This window comes from Pinus tabuliformis, chromosome 9, assembly GCF_031772625.1.
Source record: "Pinus tabuliformis cultivar Carrire ecotype Pingquan chromosome 9, CPIR1, whole genome shotgun sequence".
Taxonomy (NCBI): Eukaryota; Viridiplantae; Streptophyta; class Pinopsida; order Pinales; family Pinaceae; genus Pinus; species Pinus tabuliformis.
This window is the reverse complement of record NC_142307.1, coordinates 260596248-260616764: the sequence shown is the minus strand read 5'-3', so window position 1 is coordinate 260616764 and position 20517 is coordinate 260596248. Positions and strand designations below refer to the sequence as shown.

Below are 20517 nucleotides of genomic sequence, written 5' to 3'. Positions count from 1 at the left end.
TGTGGTTTAATTGCTTGAATTATTGGATATTTGTTGCATATTAAATACTTGGCAAATTTTTCAAGTAATTGCTAAGTACTCTTTCATGGAATTGTGGTAAATTGCATATATTTTGTTTCCTAATCTTAGTATCTTTGAGCATCTATATATTTGGCATTGATATTAAATTGTGAAAAAGATTTTGTTCTCTTTGAGTTATAATCACATTAAAAAGACTTGAAGTGACAAGCTTGTGGTTTAATTGGGAATTATATCGTGATATTGCTAAGAAGTTCATCTTTCAACTCTTGTCTAGTAAGGTGAATATTTATTTGGGTGATCAAAGGTTTTTGGCTTATAACTCTGAAGCAGATCGTGGCATAAGCGCTTTCAATCCTTGAATCTAACTTCATCTCATCTTCTAATCATCTCGTGCATTTTCATATTAGGTTGGCCTTGCATAATTAAAATTTACTTCCAAGCATAAGCTTGGTCGATAGAAAGATAGGTACCCATCCATCTTTACTTGAAAAGCCTGCTTTTAATAGTACTTAAAACGGTGACCTTGCAGTTGTCAGAGCCACAGCTCTCAACAACGTCGGAGGGCACTGGGTTTGCTAGATTTTTAGGAGAAGTATTATTAATCACACCCTAGTGTGCTTCACCTTATCTTCTCTCTGCCACTTACTACGGAAACAGGTTCAATATAGAAAGGATCGAAGGGTTAAAACTTAGATAGGCATTTAACTAAAATTAACCAAGATTCTACATCTCACATTAGTTTTAGGATTTGCATTTCATATAAGATTGTTATTCATCCAAGCAGTAATTGTTCATCAATTACTTGGTCCTAAATTTCCTAGCAAGATAGTTGACTCCTTAAGGCACTGGTATCAATTGTTTAAATACAATTGAATCCTATAAGTCTCGTTAAATCTAAAACAAGTACTCGGTCACTTGACTGTGTCTCCCTAAAAGGTTGGTTCCCAGCTAGGTATCCTTCACTCTGTTTCCATAGGGTCTACCCCCCTTAGCCTATTGTTGGGAGACAGCTTAAATGGAGAGATTGGGGATCAAGGTGATAGCCCCCAATCTGAGCCGTTGTCGCAATGCCTAGACATTTTATGCGACAACAAACACTTTTGGGGATGGATTAGTCGGGGGATTCGGCGGAAAGAGTGGGCTTAGTTTGCACTCTTGTCTCCTCTATCCAATTTGACGGTTAACTTTGTATCCTATTCCAGTGGGATCTCCTTTATTGGCTACTAGCTTGAGGGGTGGCACTACATGGGAAACCTCAATTTTAGTGCGTTGTCCCCCTTCCCAACCCCATATACATTATTCCCCTCCGCTCATTATAAACCCATTTACTACATTTTCCATCTGGGTCAACATTTGTCCATTGGGTTCATAAGGAGTTAGCCTCCCCCTCCCCTTGTCCACACCTTGTGTAATGTTCCTAACAGGGAAATTAAAGGTGATATTAAGCAAAAACACACAAGTAACACAAAAATATTTAGACAGCAATTAAACACCCATAGTTTGCACTAGAATTGTGCCAAAATGAGCCATTATATTATATAGAGGAGAATACAATGCATGGAATGTGTGCACCTGGGCTTGCCAACGCAAGTGAAACAATCCCAAGTGAGAGAAATGTTGCCCAAATGCAAAGGAAAGACTTCTCCTCAATGTACTACCCTAGCCTTGGAATTTCTGCAGCTACTGAATGGAAAAAAACACATGTTTGAGCCTCCAAAAGTGCTCAGAAAATTCTACCAAATTAAGTTGGGACTTTCCTCCACACACCCAAGAAAACCCAAGAAAGGTTTGGTCTAGTTCCAACACTCCAAAATCACCCCCAATTTCTATGAGTTCCTCCATTGCTTGGAAAATTCTTCCTACAGGAAATCAGCCTCTGCAACCTCTCCAAAATGATGAGAAACTTCTCCCAACAAGCCTTCTTGCACCACCTAACAAGCCAGCGCCAAAATCCCTCCACCAAGCCTTCTCCACAAACAACTCCACCAAGAAATGTGCAGCCCAATGTTGAAGAAAGGTGTAACTAGGTTCAGTTTTCATAATGACTTATAATTATGATTTCATGTAAAGAAGGAACAAATGTATTTATTGTATTCCTTGCACCATGGATTTCATGAGCAAGAAGTGTTTTTCATAGGTCAAAGACTTCTTCTTGATGTCTTTAGGTTTTGTTGTCATGTTATGAATATAATTAAGAAGTCATGAAGTCATGTTACACATGTCAAAGTTACACTCCAAGACATTGTACTATCTCTCTTGCAGTCGGCTAAAAGGACAATATTCTCCTTAAGGTAGTGTCAGCTTATCTCTAGGATCTCATGTTCGCCTAAATGACAAGCATAAGTCACTATATATATAGAGTGACCTCACCTCATAATCGTCAAGCAATTCGGACATCTCTAATCTGAAAACAATACGAATATTAGAGCGAAGAAGATAAGGGCATTACAGTGAAGAAGGAAGGTGACTACATGTGTGTAAATGTCTTAAGAGTTCTCAGGCTAAGTCTGTCATCTAAGCGAAGGATCAAAGTTTGTTCTAAGACAGTGGAAGCTACAGTTAAGGGTTATATCAAGCATTGAATGGTGATAGAAGAAGAACAAAGACAGAGAAGCTATCTTGGACTAAAAGAAGAGATCAATGAAGGTCGAGGACTATGTCTAGGGTTGTGAAATAAAAAGGAGACTGAGACTCTCCTAGTGACAGTGTAATAATAGTGTGAAGAAGAACTGAAGTGATACAATGTGAAGGAGGAAGATGGTGAAGGCCGAAGAGTGCAAGAGATAGTGACAAGTGTCTTGAAGAAGAATTGAGTCAAGTATTTTGTCAAGGGTCTTGGTATTCGTCAATAAAAGAATCTATAAGAAGAGATTTAAGCGTTTTCATCTCAAGAGAAGAGGTTTTTCCCAGGCCTAGAGCCTACATCTTGTGTACTTTTATTTTGTTGATCTCCTTGTTTTGGTAGCTGGTTGATGATTGAAGAACACACTATAATAAGAAGAAGAAGAAGATAATTCTCAAAGGTAAAAAGACATCTCAAGCAGTTATCATTTTCAGAAGAATCATTAATGTCGTTTTACCTTATATTCTTCAACACCAAGAACACCTACTGTGTAGGCCCCAGGAAGAATAATTTGACCTAGGAAATGTGTCAGGCCAGGTAGTAACTCCACAAAAATCAATTCATAGTATTCCTTCAGGTTGGTCTTTATTATATACATGAGGGAGACTGTTCACTTCATCTCCCAATGACTGTTCATATTTCATATTATCTATTTACGTTAATTATATTTATTCACCCAATCCTGATGATTAGGTGCCAACATTCCCCCCCTTAATCTGAAGGGATGTTGGTGAGTCCAAGCATCATTCTGAATCGTTCAAGCTTTTCTCTTCCAAGCGCTTTGGTGAAGATGTTTGCAATATGCTCATTAGTGGAACAATGACGAAGATGGATTGTTTTGGCCTCAACATGATGTCGAATCAGGATATTTAGTATTGATGTGCTTCGTTTGATCATGGAACTTTGGGTTCTTGGCCAACTTTATTGCAAAGGTATTGTCAATCATGAGTGGAGTTGATTGTAATTGTTTTACCTGCAGATCTTCAAAAAATTTCCTGAGCCACACAATTTATTTTGTTGCCTCAGCTGCTGCCATGTATTCTGCTTTTGTTGTGGAATCTGCTGGAACTAATTGTTTGCGTGATCTCCAGGAGACAACACTTGATCCAAGACTCATAGCATATCCTAAAGTAGATACCCCAGTTTCTTTGTCTCCATCAAAGTTTGAATCAGAGTATCCGATCAAACTGAAGTCGTCCACCTGTGTATACTTGATTTCAAAGTCTTGAGTTCCCTTCAAGTACCTTAGAACTCTTTTTGCAGCAGACCAATGTCCTTCACAAAGCCTTTGCATAAGCCTGGAGAGGATTCCAACAGCAAATGAAATCTCTGGTCTGGTAGTAGTTAGGTAGTTGAGACTTCCTACAAGCTGTCTATACTTTGTTGCATCCTCAAATTCTTTTCCTTCAATAGATGTGAGCTTTAAGTTTTGTTCCATTGTAGTAGTAAGAGGATTGAATTTTGTCATGCCAAACCTATTTAACAGATCTCCAATTTACTTCTTTTGAGAAAAATATGGACTTTAGATGTCGAGTTACTTCAATACCAAGATAGTAATGAACATAGCCCAAATCAGTCATTTCAAAACTTTTCCCCAATTCCTTTTTTATGGATGCAATGTAGCTTTCATTGTTCCCTGTCATCAAAATATCATCTACATATACTGTTAGTGTCAGTCTTCCCAGCCTTCCTCCAGTGATCAAACATGCTCTTACAAAGTGATTTTGAAGTGTCAAGGTCAAATTTTGTCATTTCAGTGAGTCTTCAAGCAAAATTTGGTCACTGGGCATTAGATCTAGGGTTGCTTTCATTCTTTTCAAAGTTGCCCAAATGTCAATCTATGTCACTATTCAGCTAAGTCTATCATTATTCATAAGGTTGTCATTATCATGTCAGTGTCTAATGAGTCATTTTACACCTTGTTCATGCTTCAGTCGCACCTACGCAAGCTCATTTCCTTCTCCTAGGGTTTTGAAGGCAATTTCTCTTGGACGGTTAAATCATTAGCAAAACTTGTATCCAGATGTTCATACACCTTCCCCTATCCTTACAATACCCTATCAAATGCTTCCCATCCCTTAGATCCCCCAAATTCCTCATTTTTGCACAAACCCTAGTTTCTAGCTACAACCTGGCAATTTTCTAGGTTGGGCCTGTGTTTTGCCCTTTTGGACCCCTTCCCCTCGCTCAATCTCTGAGATTCCACTTTCCCCTGCTTCCTAACATCCCTCCCCACTCCCAAAAATTTCCCCAAGAATTTAGAAGCCCCCTATCCCCTTCATTTCGCTCCATTTCGACAAAATTCCTTGTTTCACACATCGGGACAAGTCGCACTCAAATGATGTTCCAGAGCAATAAAAGATGAATTTTGGGAAACTGAGAGAGGTTTCTGTCCAAAACATGTCAAGAAAGAAAAACATCTTTCACTTTTTGCACAGGTGTCATGGTTTGAGAGAAATGTCAAGAATACCGTTGCCTTAAGAGAATCAAAGGCACCTCTGAAATGACCTTGGGAAATTCAAGTTTTCTCCTAGCCTGGTTGGTCAAATAACTTGCTTGATGGGTAAAATGATAACTAGACACAAAGATCTTTCCAATGAGCTATCATGAGCTCAATTTGGGGTTGAGGAAGGCATTCAAAAGTTGACTGCAACAGCACTCTTCCTTGAGGCAGCCTCATTTGGCACTTTTTGACCAGTCTTGGGAGATTTGATTTTTGACAGGGAAAATGAACTCCAAATTGAAAAATTCCAGTTGGGTTGGAAAGTAGACTCAAAGACCTTTCCAACGAGCTATCCTGTGCCCGATTTCGACACCGGGAAGGCCTCCAAAAGCCTCCTGCAAAACACAACCTGTTGAGCCTGACGCGCGACGCGTTGAGGGCGCGCGACCCGTCAGGGCACCTCCAGCAGTGTAAAAATTACACAGGCGCGACCCGTTGAGGGCGCGCGACCCGTTGGGCAGTGCGCGCGACCCATCAGGGTTTCCTCCACAGAAAATTACCAGCAAGCTGCCAAGGAACCACAAATTGCCAAATTTTGCAAGGTAGGCCCTCCATCATAAAAAATTATTGCTTGCTACAGTTCAAGAAGGTCATGATTGTATTTGTAAAAGTCTCCATTTGCAAGTGAAAGTCTCCATTGTGCTTTTGGTTTGAAGTTGTCAAATTGCTAGGGTTTTATATGCTGTTTTGAGGTATCCCATTGTTCTCATTTTTCTTCCATCTCCCATTTCATATTCCTTATCATTCTATGTAAATTTCCCTTCCAAATATGTGAAAAGCCCTAAACCCTACCCCTCTTCCCAAGAAATCAAAAAATTACACCCTAACCCTACCTCTCATAATATCCTTGTAAATCAAATTGTATAATGATGTATATGCAATAATTCTTCCCCTAAACTCCCTGTTTTATTATTATTCCCGTTTTCCCTTTAAAGTATCCCTCCCCTAACATTTCCCTCGTGCTCCTTGTCCCCTTAAAACAGCATTTTAATCAGCAGTTTTCAAAGCAGAAACAGCAGTACATTTCAGCCACTTTGCTCTTGAAACCATGTCAGAAACCGAAACCGACTATGAGCAAAGTGATGACCGTGAGTCAACACCAGAAGTTGAGCCTGCTCCGGAACATGAAAAACCACTATTGGGCCCGAATGCACGTGTACAAGGCGAAGATGAAGATGTTCCAAAGGCGGTTGGCCAAGGCACAAAAAAGGAGAAAGAGGCCCGATCCCCTCCATATCTTGGCCGAGGCTTCACTGAAGGACCAAGGCACTAAATAGCCCAACCACAGCACAAATCCCAAGAAATTTTGAGTATTTTAGGTAAATTTTGGTTTTTTCAGGCAATTACAGGTTTTCTCCATTAGCGGGTCTCACCCCCCGCGTGACCCTTCATCCTGGCAACTCCATTTTGCAAAAACTCAGCATTTCCAGATTTGTCATGAGAAGTTACATATGCTCATCAATGGACTTGAGATTTTATGAAGTTTTGGGCCTCCAGAAAGTCAAAAAAGGAGCAAAAAATGACTTTCTGCCACATTTTTGAGACACAGAAAGCAGTCTTGGGAGATTGCAATTTTGGAGGGGCAAATGACCACCAAATTCAGAAATTCCAGTTGGGTTGGAAAGTAGACTCACAGACCTTTCCAACAAGCCTACTCTTGCTCAATTTGGACACTGGGAAGTGCCCCAAATGTGGTCCCAAAGGCGCGCGACCCGTCAGGCAGAGGTGCGCGACCCGTCAGGCAAACTTCTCCAAATTTCAGTGTACAACTCAGAAAAACGCAGTTTGACCCTGTTTGACTTTTTGGGGTGGATTATTATGCTCTTTGATGTAATTAATGTACTTTTATGACACTTTTACACTTATGTACCTCTTCTAGAAGATTCATTCATGAAAAGGGTGAAAATTAAATGAATGAATTGGTTTCCTAGCTTATAGAGGCAAGTTGTTTTGACTACCTAGATTTTAGTGCTCAGTTTAGAATTAGTTGAAACAGCTCCTAGAAGGATGAGCTCGACCCCTAGAGGCAAGGGGAGAGGTTGGCTTGCCTATATTATGTATTTTCTTAATCATTTTCAGAGGTTGGAGGGTTGGACTCTTGAGGGAGAAGCTATCATTGTATTATTCACTGTATCTCTGCAATTTTTGGCTAAGGAAGACCAGGGTTTTGCAGTCCTTTTTGGGATTCTTGTGGTTACATGTATTGATGGTGTGTTTCTCTATGTACCTGTAAGTGTGTTATGTGAATCATTTCCTTTCTTTTCCTTCTGCACATTAAACAAACGAAGTGTTAAAGTAAGAATTCATGACTGTCATGCTCTGCTTTTAAGTTTGTTTAATTTCAATGTTTTCTACTTTTTAAGGAGAATTCAAAGTTATTGTTTGCTCTCCTTAGCTCCTCACCTGTCATTCCTGACCATCCACCTCAATTAAAGGCATCAATACTGTCTCCTACCTCGCCCCAAAGAACCCCCTGCAGAAACTATGTCCAATCCCCGCACCCAAAATTGCCATCCCCTCAATTTGCCACCAAAAACCCTAAAAAACCCCAAATCAACCTTTTGATCAGTTTACTAGCCTAAAATCAGTGTTACCCTATTGGTCATCTCATCCATTGAAGATCTCACCGAGATAGACCGGAGAGAGCCCTCTCCAGCCCCGTAGGGCTAGCTACGAGGCTAAGTGGTTTGATGTTGCCTTGAGGTTTACCTTTCTCAGCCTGAGGTGAAATTTCAAGCGCTAACATATACCAGGCTCGCGATGCTTATTTGAGGCCATACAAGGATTTCACAAGTTTGCATACTTTATGTTCATGTCCTTTCACTGCAAATCCTTCAGCCTGGGACATAAAAACATTCTCTTTTAGATCTCCATTCAAGAAAGCAGTTTTTACATCCATTTGATGGACTTTCCAACCATTTTGAGCTGCTAGGGCAAAGAGTGTCCAGATGGTAGCCCATTTTGTTGTGGGGGCAAAAGTCTCCTCATAATCGACCCCTTCCTTCTGTGCAAAACCTTTTGCCACAAGCCTGGCTTTGTGCTTGTCAAGTGAGCCATCAGCTTTATACTTGTTCTTGTAGACCCACTTGCAGCCAATTGGTTTGGTTCCTAATGGAGGATCAACCAGCTTCCAAGTGCCATTCTTTATGAGGGCATCATACTCCTTTTGCATCGCTTCTTTTCATTCATCATAAGAAGCAGCTTCTTTGAAGGAAGCTGGTTCAAAATCTGTAGACAAGTTCAACTCACAATCATAAGAAACATCCATATCAACAAGTGAATTAGAGTCATCTACATCACCTCCATTTTGTTGGTTTGAATTTCTAGTTCCTGTCTTTCCAACTTCATCAGGATGAACACTTTCAAGTGTCTTTATCAGCCACTTTGGGGGACCTTTCTCAGATCGTCCAGGCTGCTCCGTTGACTCAGTTGGGACTGAATCAAGATTGAGTCTCCCAATTCTATTAATCACGTCACTTAAAACATCATCCGTTGTTGGAGTTTCATGCGGGGGAGAGAGTTCTTCAGAAGAAGATTCCACATGTTGATCTAGTATAGGAATCCCCCCTTCAAGATGTGGAATCTGATTATCAAATTCTTGAAAAGATTTTGCATTTGCGAATCTATCCAAGCGATCAAGTTGTCGCTCAACAACATTGTCAGTTTTGGATGATTCAAGAAAAATCACATCTCTAGATACAACAAACTTCTTATTAACTTCATCATAGAGACGGTATGCTTTGGAGGTGTTTGAATACCCCAGGAAAATACACTTACAACTTCTTGCACCAAGTTTGTTTCTATGTACCTTTGGTATCAAGGCATAACAGGTGGAACCAAAGACCCTAAGATGCTTTACCGAAGGAACGTGCCCATACCACATTTCATATGGAGTCTTGTTTCTAATAGCATTACAACATCTATTCTTTATATAAGTAGCACATAGAACAGCATCAGCCCAAAACATTATTTTTACATTTTTGAAGAAGAGCATGGAGCGTACCATATTTAAGATTGTCCTATTCATTCGTTCAGCTACACCATTCTGTTGGGGATTATAAGGTACAGTTGTTTGATGTTTGATCCCATGTTGGCGAAGATAGTTTTCAAATTCATTTGATGTGTATTCTTTTCCATTATCAGTGCGAATAGACCCAATATGAGATTGTGCATCATTTTCAATCCATTTACGAAAGTTCTTGAATGTTTGAAAAGCATCATATTTGTTATTCAATAAATAAACCCAACACATTCTGGTGTAGTCATCAATAAATGTCATCATATATTTATTTCCATTTGCAGAAGGAACGGGCATTGGACCACATAAATCTGAATGAATGAGTTCAAGTTTTCTATGTGCTCTTGAATGTGAATCATGAAAAGACTGTTTGCTATGCTTTCCTAGAATGCAAGCATCACATTGCTTAAATTTCCTAGGAATTGTAGGCAAACTAGCAACACCATTTTTCTTCAACAAGCAGAGGCTATCATAGTTCAAATGTCCAAATCTAGCATGCCATAATAAACTTGATGGAAGTGTACCTTCTTCATAATGAGAATTGTATGAGAAATGTTGTGCACAAGATGAGGTACCTCGCAGCTTGAGAAGCCTTTCTTCTTCTATTCCCCTCATGACAAGTGAGTGGTCAAATGTTTTTCTTACCTCAAGCTTGCCATCAAACATATGAATGGAGTGACCTTGCTAGCGAATGTGCACCAAGGACAGCAAGTTTCTCTTCAGCTGTGGGAGATATAGAACATGATGCAGAAGAAATTCTGGAAGACCAAGCAATTTGAGCCTGATTGTGCAAAGCCCTGATGGCTTGATTTTTGATTGGTCTGCAAAGTATACTGCTCCATCAACATTGTCAGTAAATTCTTCAAAAAAATCTTTTCTATGAGTCATATGGCAAGTTGCTCCTGAATCAAGCAACCAATCATTTTTCCAAGAAGCAAGTGAAGCATTAAATAAATCTTCATTTACTCCAATATTACATTGTGCCACTACATAATGAGCAGATTCAGGTGCTTTACCATTGTCTGTGTCATTAGTTTTACCTTTGGGTTGATTTCTTTGTTGCTCAATTTTGTCCCAAGGTATTTTGCATGTAGAGGCATCATGTGATCCATTTCTTTTGCAGTGTATGCAGTGCAAATCTGCCTTTTCTCCTTGAGAGTGTCTGCCCCCCCTGCCTCTGAAATATCTTCCTCTTCTTCTTCGACCACCTCTTCCTCTGGAAGAATCTTGAGCAGGATGCTTTTATTTATGAGCAAGGCACACAGCCTCTTTAGAAGATTCAGGGGTTGTCTTTTTTCCAAAAGCTTTCTCTCTTTCAGCAAATTTTTTCACAAGAGAGTCAAAGGTAATGTCTTTAAGATTTCCCTTTGCTTGCAATGACTCAAGATAATTGGAGTAAGTAGGATAAATTGCCTTGAGAAAAGCGATAAGAGGAATATCCAAATCAATTTTAGTGGCTTGGATATCATGCATTATAGACTTTACTTCGGATGCAAGAGCAAGAGGATCATTATTTTCCAATTCAAGAGTGAAGAGTTTAATCATGAGTTGAACAACTTCAAGTGCAGAATGTGAGTCATAGAGTTCTTTCAGCTTTTGTAAGGCTTCGAAAGCAGTTGAAAATGTCGTAATATGGCAACTCAACTTTTCACTTACAGATGCTGCAATTAATGCATAGGCTTTGTTGTTCTTATTTTCCCAAATGGCGAGCTCTTTGTCTGAGGTAGGTTGTTCTAGCTGTTTGTCTCCATCTCCAATACACACTCCTTTCCACAACTCATTGAAAATGAGGGTGTGTTTTATCATCCGAGACCACTCAAGATAGTTCTCTTTGCCAATGAAAACTATTCCCACAATGGATATGATTGAATGCATACTGTAACAAAAACTTCTGCTATAAAATTTTACTCTTAATGGGAAAAAATATAATTCTGATATGACTGGACAGCAAATGTCAATACCCAAGACTGTAAATACACAAAACTATACAACGCATTCAACTGGACAGCGCTTTGATACCAAGCCGATGTATGGTGAGTGTAAATATATGGGCAGCGTAGATATATGGGTGGACTTATGTAATATGGGAGCAGCGCTTAAGGATAAGCCAACATTCAATGTAATATGGTTGGCGTTAAAGATAAGCCACCATTCAATGTAATATAGTTGGCGTCAAATATTTAAATTCAATGGCAGCGTTAAATATCTGGGACAGCGTATGATGAGTGTATACCAACGTAAATATACGGAGCAGCGTTCAAGATAAACAACACATTCAATGTGTATTCCTGCGTGGAGGCACCAGAGCATATATCACAGTCAATAAAGTTCAGCAGCAGCATTACAATGGAAACACGACTTGTCCCTTCAAAAGAAAATTCCTCTAACGCCCAAAACTCCTTCTACTCCTGTTGCGAAGGCGAAAGAGTCAAAGCACGCAGAGCGCAAAGGGCACAAATAATGCAGCATTTAATGGGCAATGTTTAATGGGCATCGACTGTGGAGGGGGCAGTGGACAAACTCCACAGGGGCAGTGGACAGACTGCAAGAAAATGGCAGAAGGGAGTTACAAGACTGGAAGGAGATGCCAAAAATGGAGCTGGATCTGATACCATGTCAGGCCAGGTAGTAACTCCACAAAATTCAATTCATATTATTCCTTCAAGTTGGTCTTTATTATATACATGAGGGAAACTGTTCACTTCATCTCTCGATGACAGTTCATATTTCTTATTATCTATTTACATTAATTATATTTATTCACCCAATCCTGATGATTAGGTGTCAACAAAATGAACACTCTCTAAGCCCACAAATCCTCCTGAAATTCGTTGCAATTTGACCAAGGAATGGGCCTACAAAAACTCAGAACTATCTCCAACGAAATACCTCCCCACAAGAATGTGTGGTTCCTCTTTTCTGTGCCCAATGTGCTCCACGTGCTTGAACCTCCTGAAATCTACTCTAGAAAGCGTCCAACGAATTAGGGCAATTCTCTCCTAAGGTGGCACTCGAGGTCCACCAAAGAAAGAGTGAGATTTCCCCTTAGAAATCTTTGGTGCTGAACAACACTTAGTGACCTAGCTAAACAACTTGAGCAATAATGGTGTAAGAGTCAAATTAGCAAAAGGTTCTAATTGCTTCCTTCAACCCTCTATTTATAATTGTTGCCTCACATTTCCTTGTGGATCCCTCATCCAAATATTTCGACCTCCCTCCACAAAATCGATTTTTCGTCCAAGGGGTGCATATTCCTTGAACGATGGCCCCCACGTTTCACCAACTCTAATGTTTGACCCACTTTTCCTAAGTTGGTATCCAAAAATATGTTAGCTCCAAAATTGCAAAATTGTAATCCTACTCTTAGTAGAATTTATTGAGAAGGGACATTACACCTTGGGTCGGGCCTGGAACGATGCTCCGAATTGATGCAGCTAAAAGAAATGAAAAAGCATAATTTGGCCACTCTCAATAGGAAATGTACCGTAAATTGAAGAAGATGGTCGGGACATACAAATTTAGCACGTGGGCAAAAACCAAACATGAGCTCTACCCCCTATCATCATGGCCATCACCCTAGTTCCTAGGTCCCCTAATATTAGCCCCTTACATCATTAAGGAATCCATGATTGCCCCAACCCCTAGTGGGGGATGAACTACCCCACCTTAAACGAGTATTCATTGCTATATCTTACATATCATGCTCTCATCCCCTAGAGCCCTGGGCAGTTACAAAAAAAAAATCTATAAAAGGTAAAAGGCAATGAAGAAGGGTGGAAAACAATGGTCGGGGTAACTTATGTACCATGATTTCTCCCTCCTACATTCATATACCCAAGTGTGGGCTTCCCATATTTTAGCTACCCTCGTACTATGGCAGGTGGCTTGGAGCATTCCCCTAATGCCCCACTCAATTCCATCATTGTTTCACATATCGTTTGCCTCTTCATGGATGTACCATGGACATGTCACCCCCTTAGAGGCTAAAAGCACCTATTATGGTCCTTGGTTAACCTTCTTATTGAACTTGGGGACACTTGTATGTTCTGAAGCCCATTATGGAAGGGCATCCCACTATGAAGTGTCCACTTGGTTCCATGATTTCTAAGCTCATTTACTCAATTGCACTAATGTTTGGTTGTATTGGAAGGTGAGGGGACGCATTGGATCTTATACAGGATTGCAGGTGGGTCTTCATTTGGGGTTTGGTATCCCTATACAAGGTCCAAGCCCCCAGAGGGTCATATTGGCATTTGTAGGGTGAGCGTTGAGAGCCACGTGTCTCCACCATAGCAAAGAGCAGATTGCCACTCCATGGGGTCCTTCAATTTCACTCATGGTTTGCTCATGTTCCACCAGTTGGACGATGATAATGCATCTAGACCACCTTGCCCAGCCGGCTCCACTCCTGCACCACACACATTCCAACTGATCCAGGGCCCACATGAGGATGTGTCTTGTCACGGGAGACAATGGGAGGGTTTGCATCGTTCTTTCGGCCATTACAGATGGGATACTGGCTTTTTTTATCCATTTGGAGACCCATGAGCATGCTTTGTGCCCCCATAGCTAGTTGTGTACACCACATATTGTTTGCTTGGCTATCAAGGGGCCACCCCCTTTATCACTATGTTTGGAGCTCATTCATTCATCTTGGCACACATTAGACTCCACTAGGCCTCTTAAATGGCCCTTCGACAGTTCGACCTATTGTATCTTCTATTTTGCCCTCTTGGGAGGCTTATTTTTGTATTATGGAGCTATCTTGGTGGGCTTGTCACCAAGGAATGTTATTTTTGCACATTATTTTATTAGTTGGGGCATTATTAAGCCTTATTAGGAAAATCAAACCCCTTAGGGAGGATATATATTGATGTGATGATCATTTCATTTGATCATCACTTGGATTTGGATTGGTATCTCTTCTTGAGAATTTTGCATTAGCTATTGAGGACGAATTGGAGATTCTTGGATGCATTTTGATGTTTGGATTGATGTTATTCTATTTTGGAGCTTCTCTCTTGCAAATATAATGGATGGATATACTTTTTGTGCCATGTAAGTTTCTCTCTTATGTGAAATTTTCATTTTATGTTTAATGTATGGAATACTACATCATGATGCTGCTTGTGCTCTAAACTTATGCGAAAATCTTGAATCACTAAGTAGGCTTGATCTATTGCATGTGTTATCCATTGGGCATGAAAAGTGAATGTTCCTAGGGGTTATCATTGAGGATTCAACCTTGAAACTCCATTATTTTGACAAATAGAAGTATAAATCCTTGTTGTAACAGGGTAGTTGCTTCATTAAGGCATGCGAAGTTGCAATTAGTGTTAAAATTGGCAACTAGGGCCAAACTCCATGTGGGTTATCTTATTTATGGTAGCTGATATTTTTCCTCGATTCCTCTTGTCGGGAGGTGTAGGATTGATCTAAAGATCATCTGATTCCAACAAGTATTTATGGAGATATGAATTTATTTGTATTTACTTAACAAATTGTCAAGGTCGGTCAATGGTTAAATATGTGGCACACATGCCTAGTGAATCACATAAATACAAGTGAGGTTGATTCATTTTATCATCATCTCATCTCACTCATTTCTTCTCTCTCTCTCCTTAGATTTGGGTTACACAAGGAGCAGCTCACACGTGGGAAGAAGGACGCAGTAGGGCAAGGAGAACGCAGAAAGGAGGACACAGAAGCTGCTGAAGGTCTCTTTGACCAACGTTGACTGCCCTAGTTTGGGGCAGCAGGTTGACTTCAGCCAACTGTAGTTTGACTGTGTATTTGGGGCTGTTTAAGGGTTGATTCTTCAGGTTGTTCGAAGACTAGTTAACCGGGAAATTGACCAAGCATATTGGAGGTCAATTTCATCTTGTTTGACTAAGTTTGACTTTGTCGATTTAGGGCTCTTTACTACTGATATAAAATTACAGAATTCTGATTTTGTACTATTCCTCTCTGCTGAACTATTGAAGATAAAAGAAGATTCGACCAAAGGCTTTCCCCGCATTGGGGTATGTCCCTGGCTGGCCACCACATCTTGTGTCTCTTGTCTTGGCTTGTTTTCTGTCGATCGTTTAATGTTCTATTTGCACTTTACTTAATGTATATGTCATTGCTAATCAGCGGTTAATGAGAAGAAAAGAAGTAAATTGCTCTAAGCATAGAACATACCATAATTTAACAATTAGGCTCCTTGTTAGAGCAAAAACCCTAAAATCAATCTCATCCTTTACTCCATTCTCCCAATAGGCTAGGCACTAGTCTAGTCCTAGGTGATCACCAAAACGAAGATTTTTCTCACCTCCTTCTCTCTTTTGCAAGTTGTAACCTTAGTAGGTTTCCTAGGGCATCAAACGAAATCTTTTGTATCCATCCAAAATTGATGAAATTTGGTCTAGAGTTGTGTTGGACTAGCCTTGAGAGGTCCTCCAATTTTGAAGTTATTCCGACGGTGGAATCTTAGAGTTTTGGCAATCCCTAGTTCACAAACCATTCTCCCTAGGTATCCTTTGGTTAGTGGCTTTATCAAGGATCATTATATTAAAGTCTCAAGTCGAATCCAATATCTTGATCCTTCTTCTCCTCCCTCACTTGGTCAAGCCCCTTTGTTTGAAGTTTCATCCCAAACCCTTAACCTCGTTTAGGTCCACTAGGGCTTCTTTGTGGTCCCATAACCTTAGCACTCCAATTTCACAACGATTGCTTGGAAACCCTATTCTTTCAGGATTCTTTGGTCTAGGGCACTTCAAGAAATACTCCTCAACCCTAGGTCTAGGTCTCCTTCTAGCCTTTCTTGGAGAGCCATTCACCTTGCTTCTAAAGCAAGCAATCCCCATCATTAGAGTCTCTCCTTTGAATAGGCTCTTGAAATCATTGTACACACATGCCATTGATATATATCTCCAAGTGATTTCCCTCACATCGGGATTCCTCCCATCGGTGAAAGTCTGTAAAGAGCAAGGAGCTTTAGCTGAGGTGACAGTGGGCTACTAGTCCATTGTTGCCACTTGACCTAGTAATTGCTCCATAGGAACCCCTCCTAGGATCCCTGCTAGTTTGAGCAATAAAAAGTGGCATGCTTGAAATTTGCTCCCAGCTCTCCCACTAGGGTTAGGATTTTTCCCTTTAGGTGAGAGCTTGAGTAACAACAAGCCCTATGGATGAAAAATCACAGGTTTAAGACTAAGTTGCATGAAACGGGGAAACAGGTACGAGTTTCCGAAACGAGAAGCGATACGAAACGCGGCCTCCCCAAATTTTGGAAACGGGGAAACGCGAATATATATATATATATATATATGAAAATATTTAAATATATATATATATATATATATGTGCAATCATAAAGCATAAATGATACATTATAATTTATTACACTTAAGCATTAAGATTTAATTTACATCACATTTACTCATGAATGATCACATAATGAAAATAAAAATATCGGAATATCCAAAAGCAACGTTTATTATATATCCAAATCTCAAAATCAACCTTTATTTATATTAATATATGAGGCTGCAAGTACAATAAAGACTATAAGGCTGCAAGAGAGAGATCCAAATCAGGATTTTCTGCATCCACATCCCATTCTTTAGAAGGACCACTGTTGTATTGGGAGTCTCCTCCTACATAGTCAAACGACCTTAGTGCTCTTGATTAAATACACGTTTCATACCCTAGTACCCTACATGATCTTGATTATTGGGAGTTTCCCCTGCATAGAGGGCTTGATTCTCTTGATTAAATACAAGTTCCATACCTTAGTACATGATAAAATCCAATGGAAACATTGCAATCCCCCAAATCCTAAAATCCTGAAAAACAAATAAGTCTGCTAGATTTTGAGTGAGATCTAAAATTCTACTTTCTCCATATGAAATCCAATGAGGGCGAAACCACTCTCAAACATCCTGAGTCATTTCATGGTAATGTTAAAAATTTAAGTAAAAGGATGAAAATGGAAAATAAAGGAGAATATCACTTTTACTTTAAGAATTTAACATTACCATGAACTGCATATGCCTCAAACTTCCTGATGAACTGCAATTCACTTTTATAACTTTAGACACGCATCTAAAAATCACTAACATACCCTAAAAGTAAATTAAAAAACAAATTTAAAAAAAAAAAATTAAAAAACACAAGTTAATGAGGAAACGTGGGTCGTACGGCCCTGAAACGCGTTTCCGGCCTTACTGGCCACGTTTCCGTTTTGGGAAACGTGGCAGTACGGCCGGAAACGCGTTTCACGGCCGTACCAAACGCGTTTCCGCGTTTCGTACCCGTTTCCGTACGGAAACAGACCTCTATGCCACGTTTCCTGCAACATAGGTTTAAGATCTAGCAAACCTATAGGAAGGAGGCAAAATTTCTGAAATTGGATTAATTTCTCCAGATACAAAAAATTCTATATAAATAACACTTTTATTTCCTAATTATTTACAGAAATACAACTCTAATGACCTAAAAAACCCTTTTCGTAACATTATTGCTAACGTTGGAAACAAGACAATGGAGTGGAGAACTAAACACCAAAGTGCAGAACCAAAAGTCAAGCAAGAGGAAGATGTTGCAGCCCAATTGATCAGATTTTTTGAAGTAAGAAAGGGATCAAGGTGGAAGTTTGCACTATGATCGAAGTCTGAAGGAAGAGAAACTAGTGGATTGGATGAGCAAGAAGGAAGGATACTTTGTATATGACAAGACAGAGGATGCAAATAAGGTGAAGTTCACCTTTACTAAATTGACAGGTCATGCTGCTATTTGGTGGGATTTTGTGTGGTTGGTGCTATTTGGTAGGCATTCTGTGTAGCACGGGTAAGTTTTCCAGAATAAGGATAATAACTGGGAGTAATATCCTATCCAAGTATTAGTTGATCTTCAAACAAATGTAGAACTTACAATAGAGAGATCAAAGTCAACTTGGGTTAAGAACTGGGAGTAAGATGCTATCTAGTTTTGAAATTTTTGTGAGCGGAATATAAGTATGTAATTTCAAACAAATGTGGAACTTGCAGTAGAGGGATCAAAGTCTACATGGGTTCAGAAGGAAGGAAAGTTACAAACTATTCAATTAGGAAATTATTAGCAACAAGAAAGGTGTTTACCAAAATGCTTAATCCATTTTATCCAAATACATGTAAATCCTCCAGTCACATATACAGTCCAAGATAAATTTCCATAACACAACAATCCTCCAACATCATACTGCAAGGAGGAATATAATCTTTAACTTTGAGGTTTGTGCACATGGGTAGATTAACACAATTTATGAAGATTCGCATAATTTGTCTATAGGAACAATATTGAATAATAACCAAAAGCTATCAATGTTCTCCAGAATGAAGACAACAAAATAGAATTCATAAAATAGACAGAAAACATACCTAGAGCTTGCTGGATCTCTTATTTCAAATTCATTAGTTTCCATATCATAGCCACAAATTACAACATAATGACCTTGTCCAAAAGAAGAAAATAGCAATCAATCACCAAAATGAAGCTCAGAGGCCATTTCAAGATGCAATCAACATCTGAAAATACATCAACAAGAACAGAATTCCATGTAGCAATTTCATCCAAGGAAAATCTTACTTATATGGATTACTATTACGTACCTTGCCAAGGGGCTACTTTATGCTCAATATCTTATGTTTTATAATCCAGATTGTTTTGATGATAAAAATTGGATGTAAAAGGAGTGCATATGTTATCATAGGTCAGTTCTTCAAACAATCTATATTATTTAAGGATATGCAATAATACGTTCAGAGAGATTCAAAGTGTGCCTAATTACCGCCATGCATATCTATCATTACGCTCCTTAACATTTTTTCTCATCTCTCTAGCATTCCTTATCCAATAACAATATGAAAATTTACGAAACCTATAATAGTGCGAATGAACCTAACCTCTTTGCTAGTTTTGAAAAGAAATGAATTATGCAATCACGGAATGAAAATATGGACTCAGTAGTGAATGTAAAAATAAAAACATCAAATAATAATTAATAAGTAACAATGAAATGACGTGTCTCAAAGGACATGACTATTAATGAAAGTGCACTCCAGTTAGTTATATATACAGGGCCCCATTCTCTTATCATATATCATATCAATACACATACATGATTATATATATATAATATTTTTGTCCTCAATGGATTACTCTATATTCCAAATAATTTGGATATTTGATATATGAGCCATATTTGGTAGTCACATTTCGTATTAGAGTTTCATTTTTTATAATGACATTTCGTAACACTCTCAAAGCCATTATAATCTACCTTTTGGACCTATAAATTTCAGAGATTCTCTAAACTACGTGTCATTGACCATAATCGAGCCTTTGGCCAACTCTAAGTTGTTCAGAATTCCAATTGAAGAGAAAGAAAATGAAACAAAAATATACATTTCATTGTCAAGTCCGTACAATCAAGTGTATGAGTCTATATGTATAGCCACCAGCACTATATTAACAACCACTGACGTCCATTCAGTCCTCTGTCATATCCACAAAAGAAATTTTCCATCATAAAATCATCGAATATGCAACTCAGTGAAAATCTAAAATAACAATAATAATAAAGAGAGAAATCAGTGGTCCACGGGGTCTTGGATAGACGATGATTGGGTGCATTGCTAAGGCACTCTTATATGTTAAGTCATTGGTTCAATTCACCACCCTATTCGAGTGTTACTCTTGGACATGACCATGATGTAGCCTCACTGTTGCCAAACTTACAAAAAACAAAGAGAGAGAAATCAGTGGCCAGTCCACCAATGTGTTGTATACTCTTTTTAATTGTGCATCTGTACAAAAACCATTCATGTGCATATATTTTTACTTAAAAGTGATTCGTGTGATCCGCTTTATAGCGATACTTGACATTAGAATCCATTTGTCCTACCTGCAATTGCTTTCCATCTTTCAATATGCACATTTGCCTTACAGAGTTGCAAACCTAGTTGTACACACATTCAGCCATTGTGCACTATATAAATCCACCGTACTATACAGTCGTCCTACATGAAATATTTCTACAACGCATAATTATTAGAATATTCCTATTTAGTATTTAATGCTCATTCTTTTTAGCTGTTGCTATTTGTATTCTTTTAGCAGTTTCTTAGATGAAACTGAGTGTTTCCATATTCTACATAGAAACCTGATGTTTCTATTATTGTAAATATCTCTGTATTATCATTGAGCTGTTTGCTCATTCAAAATTAATTCATTGAACATTCTTTTATGGTATCAGAGCGAGGTTAAGAGATTTCTTGAACAGATATTCTCTCTGCATCCTAATCTCTTGAGTCCTTTCTAAGGTCGAGC

General features: G+C 39.0%; 1 protein-coding gene across 5 annotated transcripts in view; it reads right to left on the bottom strand.

The window, feature by feature from the left end:
• Positions 1-20517, bottom strand: part of LOC149148178 (guanylyl cyclase 1) — a 396584-nt gene that overhangs the window by 126961 nt on the left and 249106 nt on the right. For all 5 annotated transcript variants that reach the window (XM_089445745.1, XM_089445748.1, XM_089445747.1 and 2 more), the window contains one exon: positions 18567-18639. In XM_089445745.1, coding sequence (XP_089301871.1) covers positions 18567-18639 — 73 coding nt within the window. The remainder of the gene's footprint in view (positions 1-18566; positions 18640-20517) is intronic.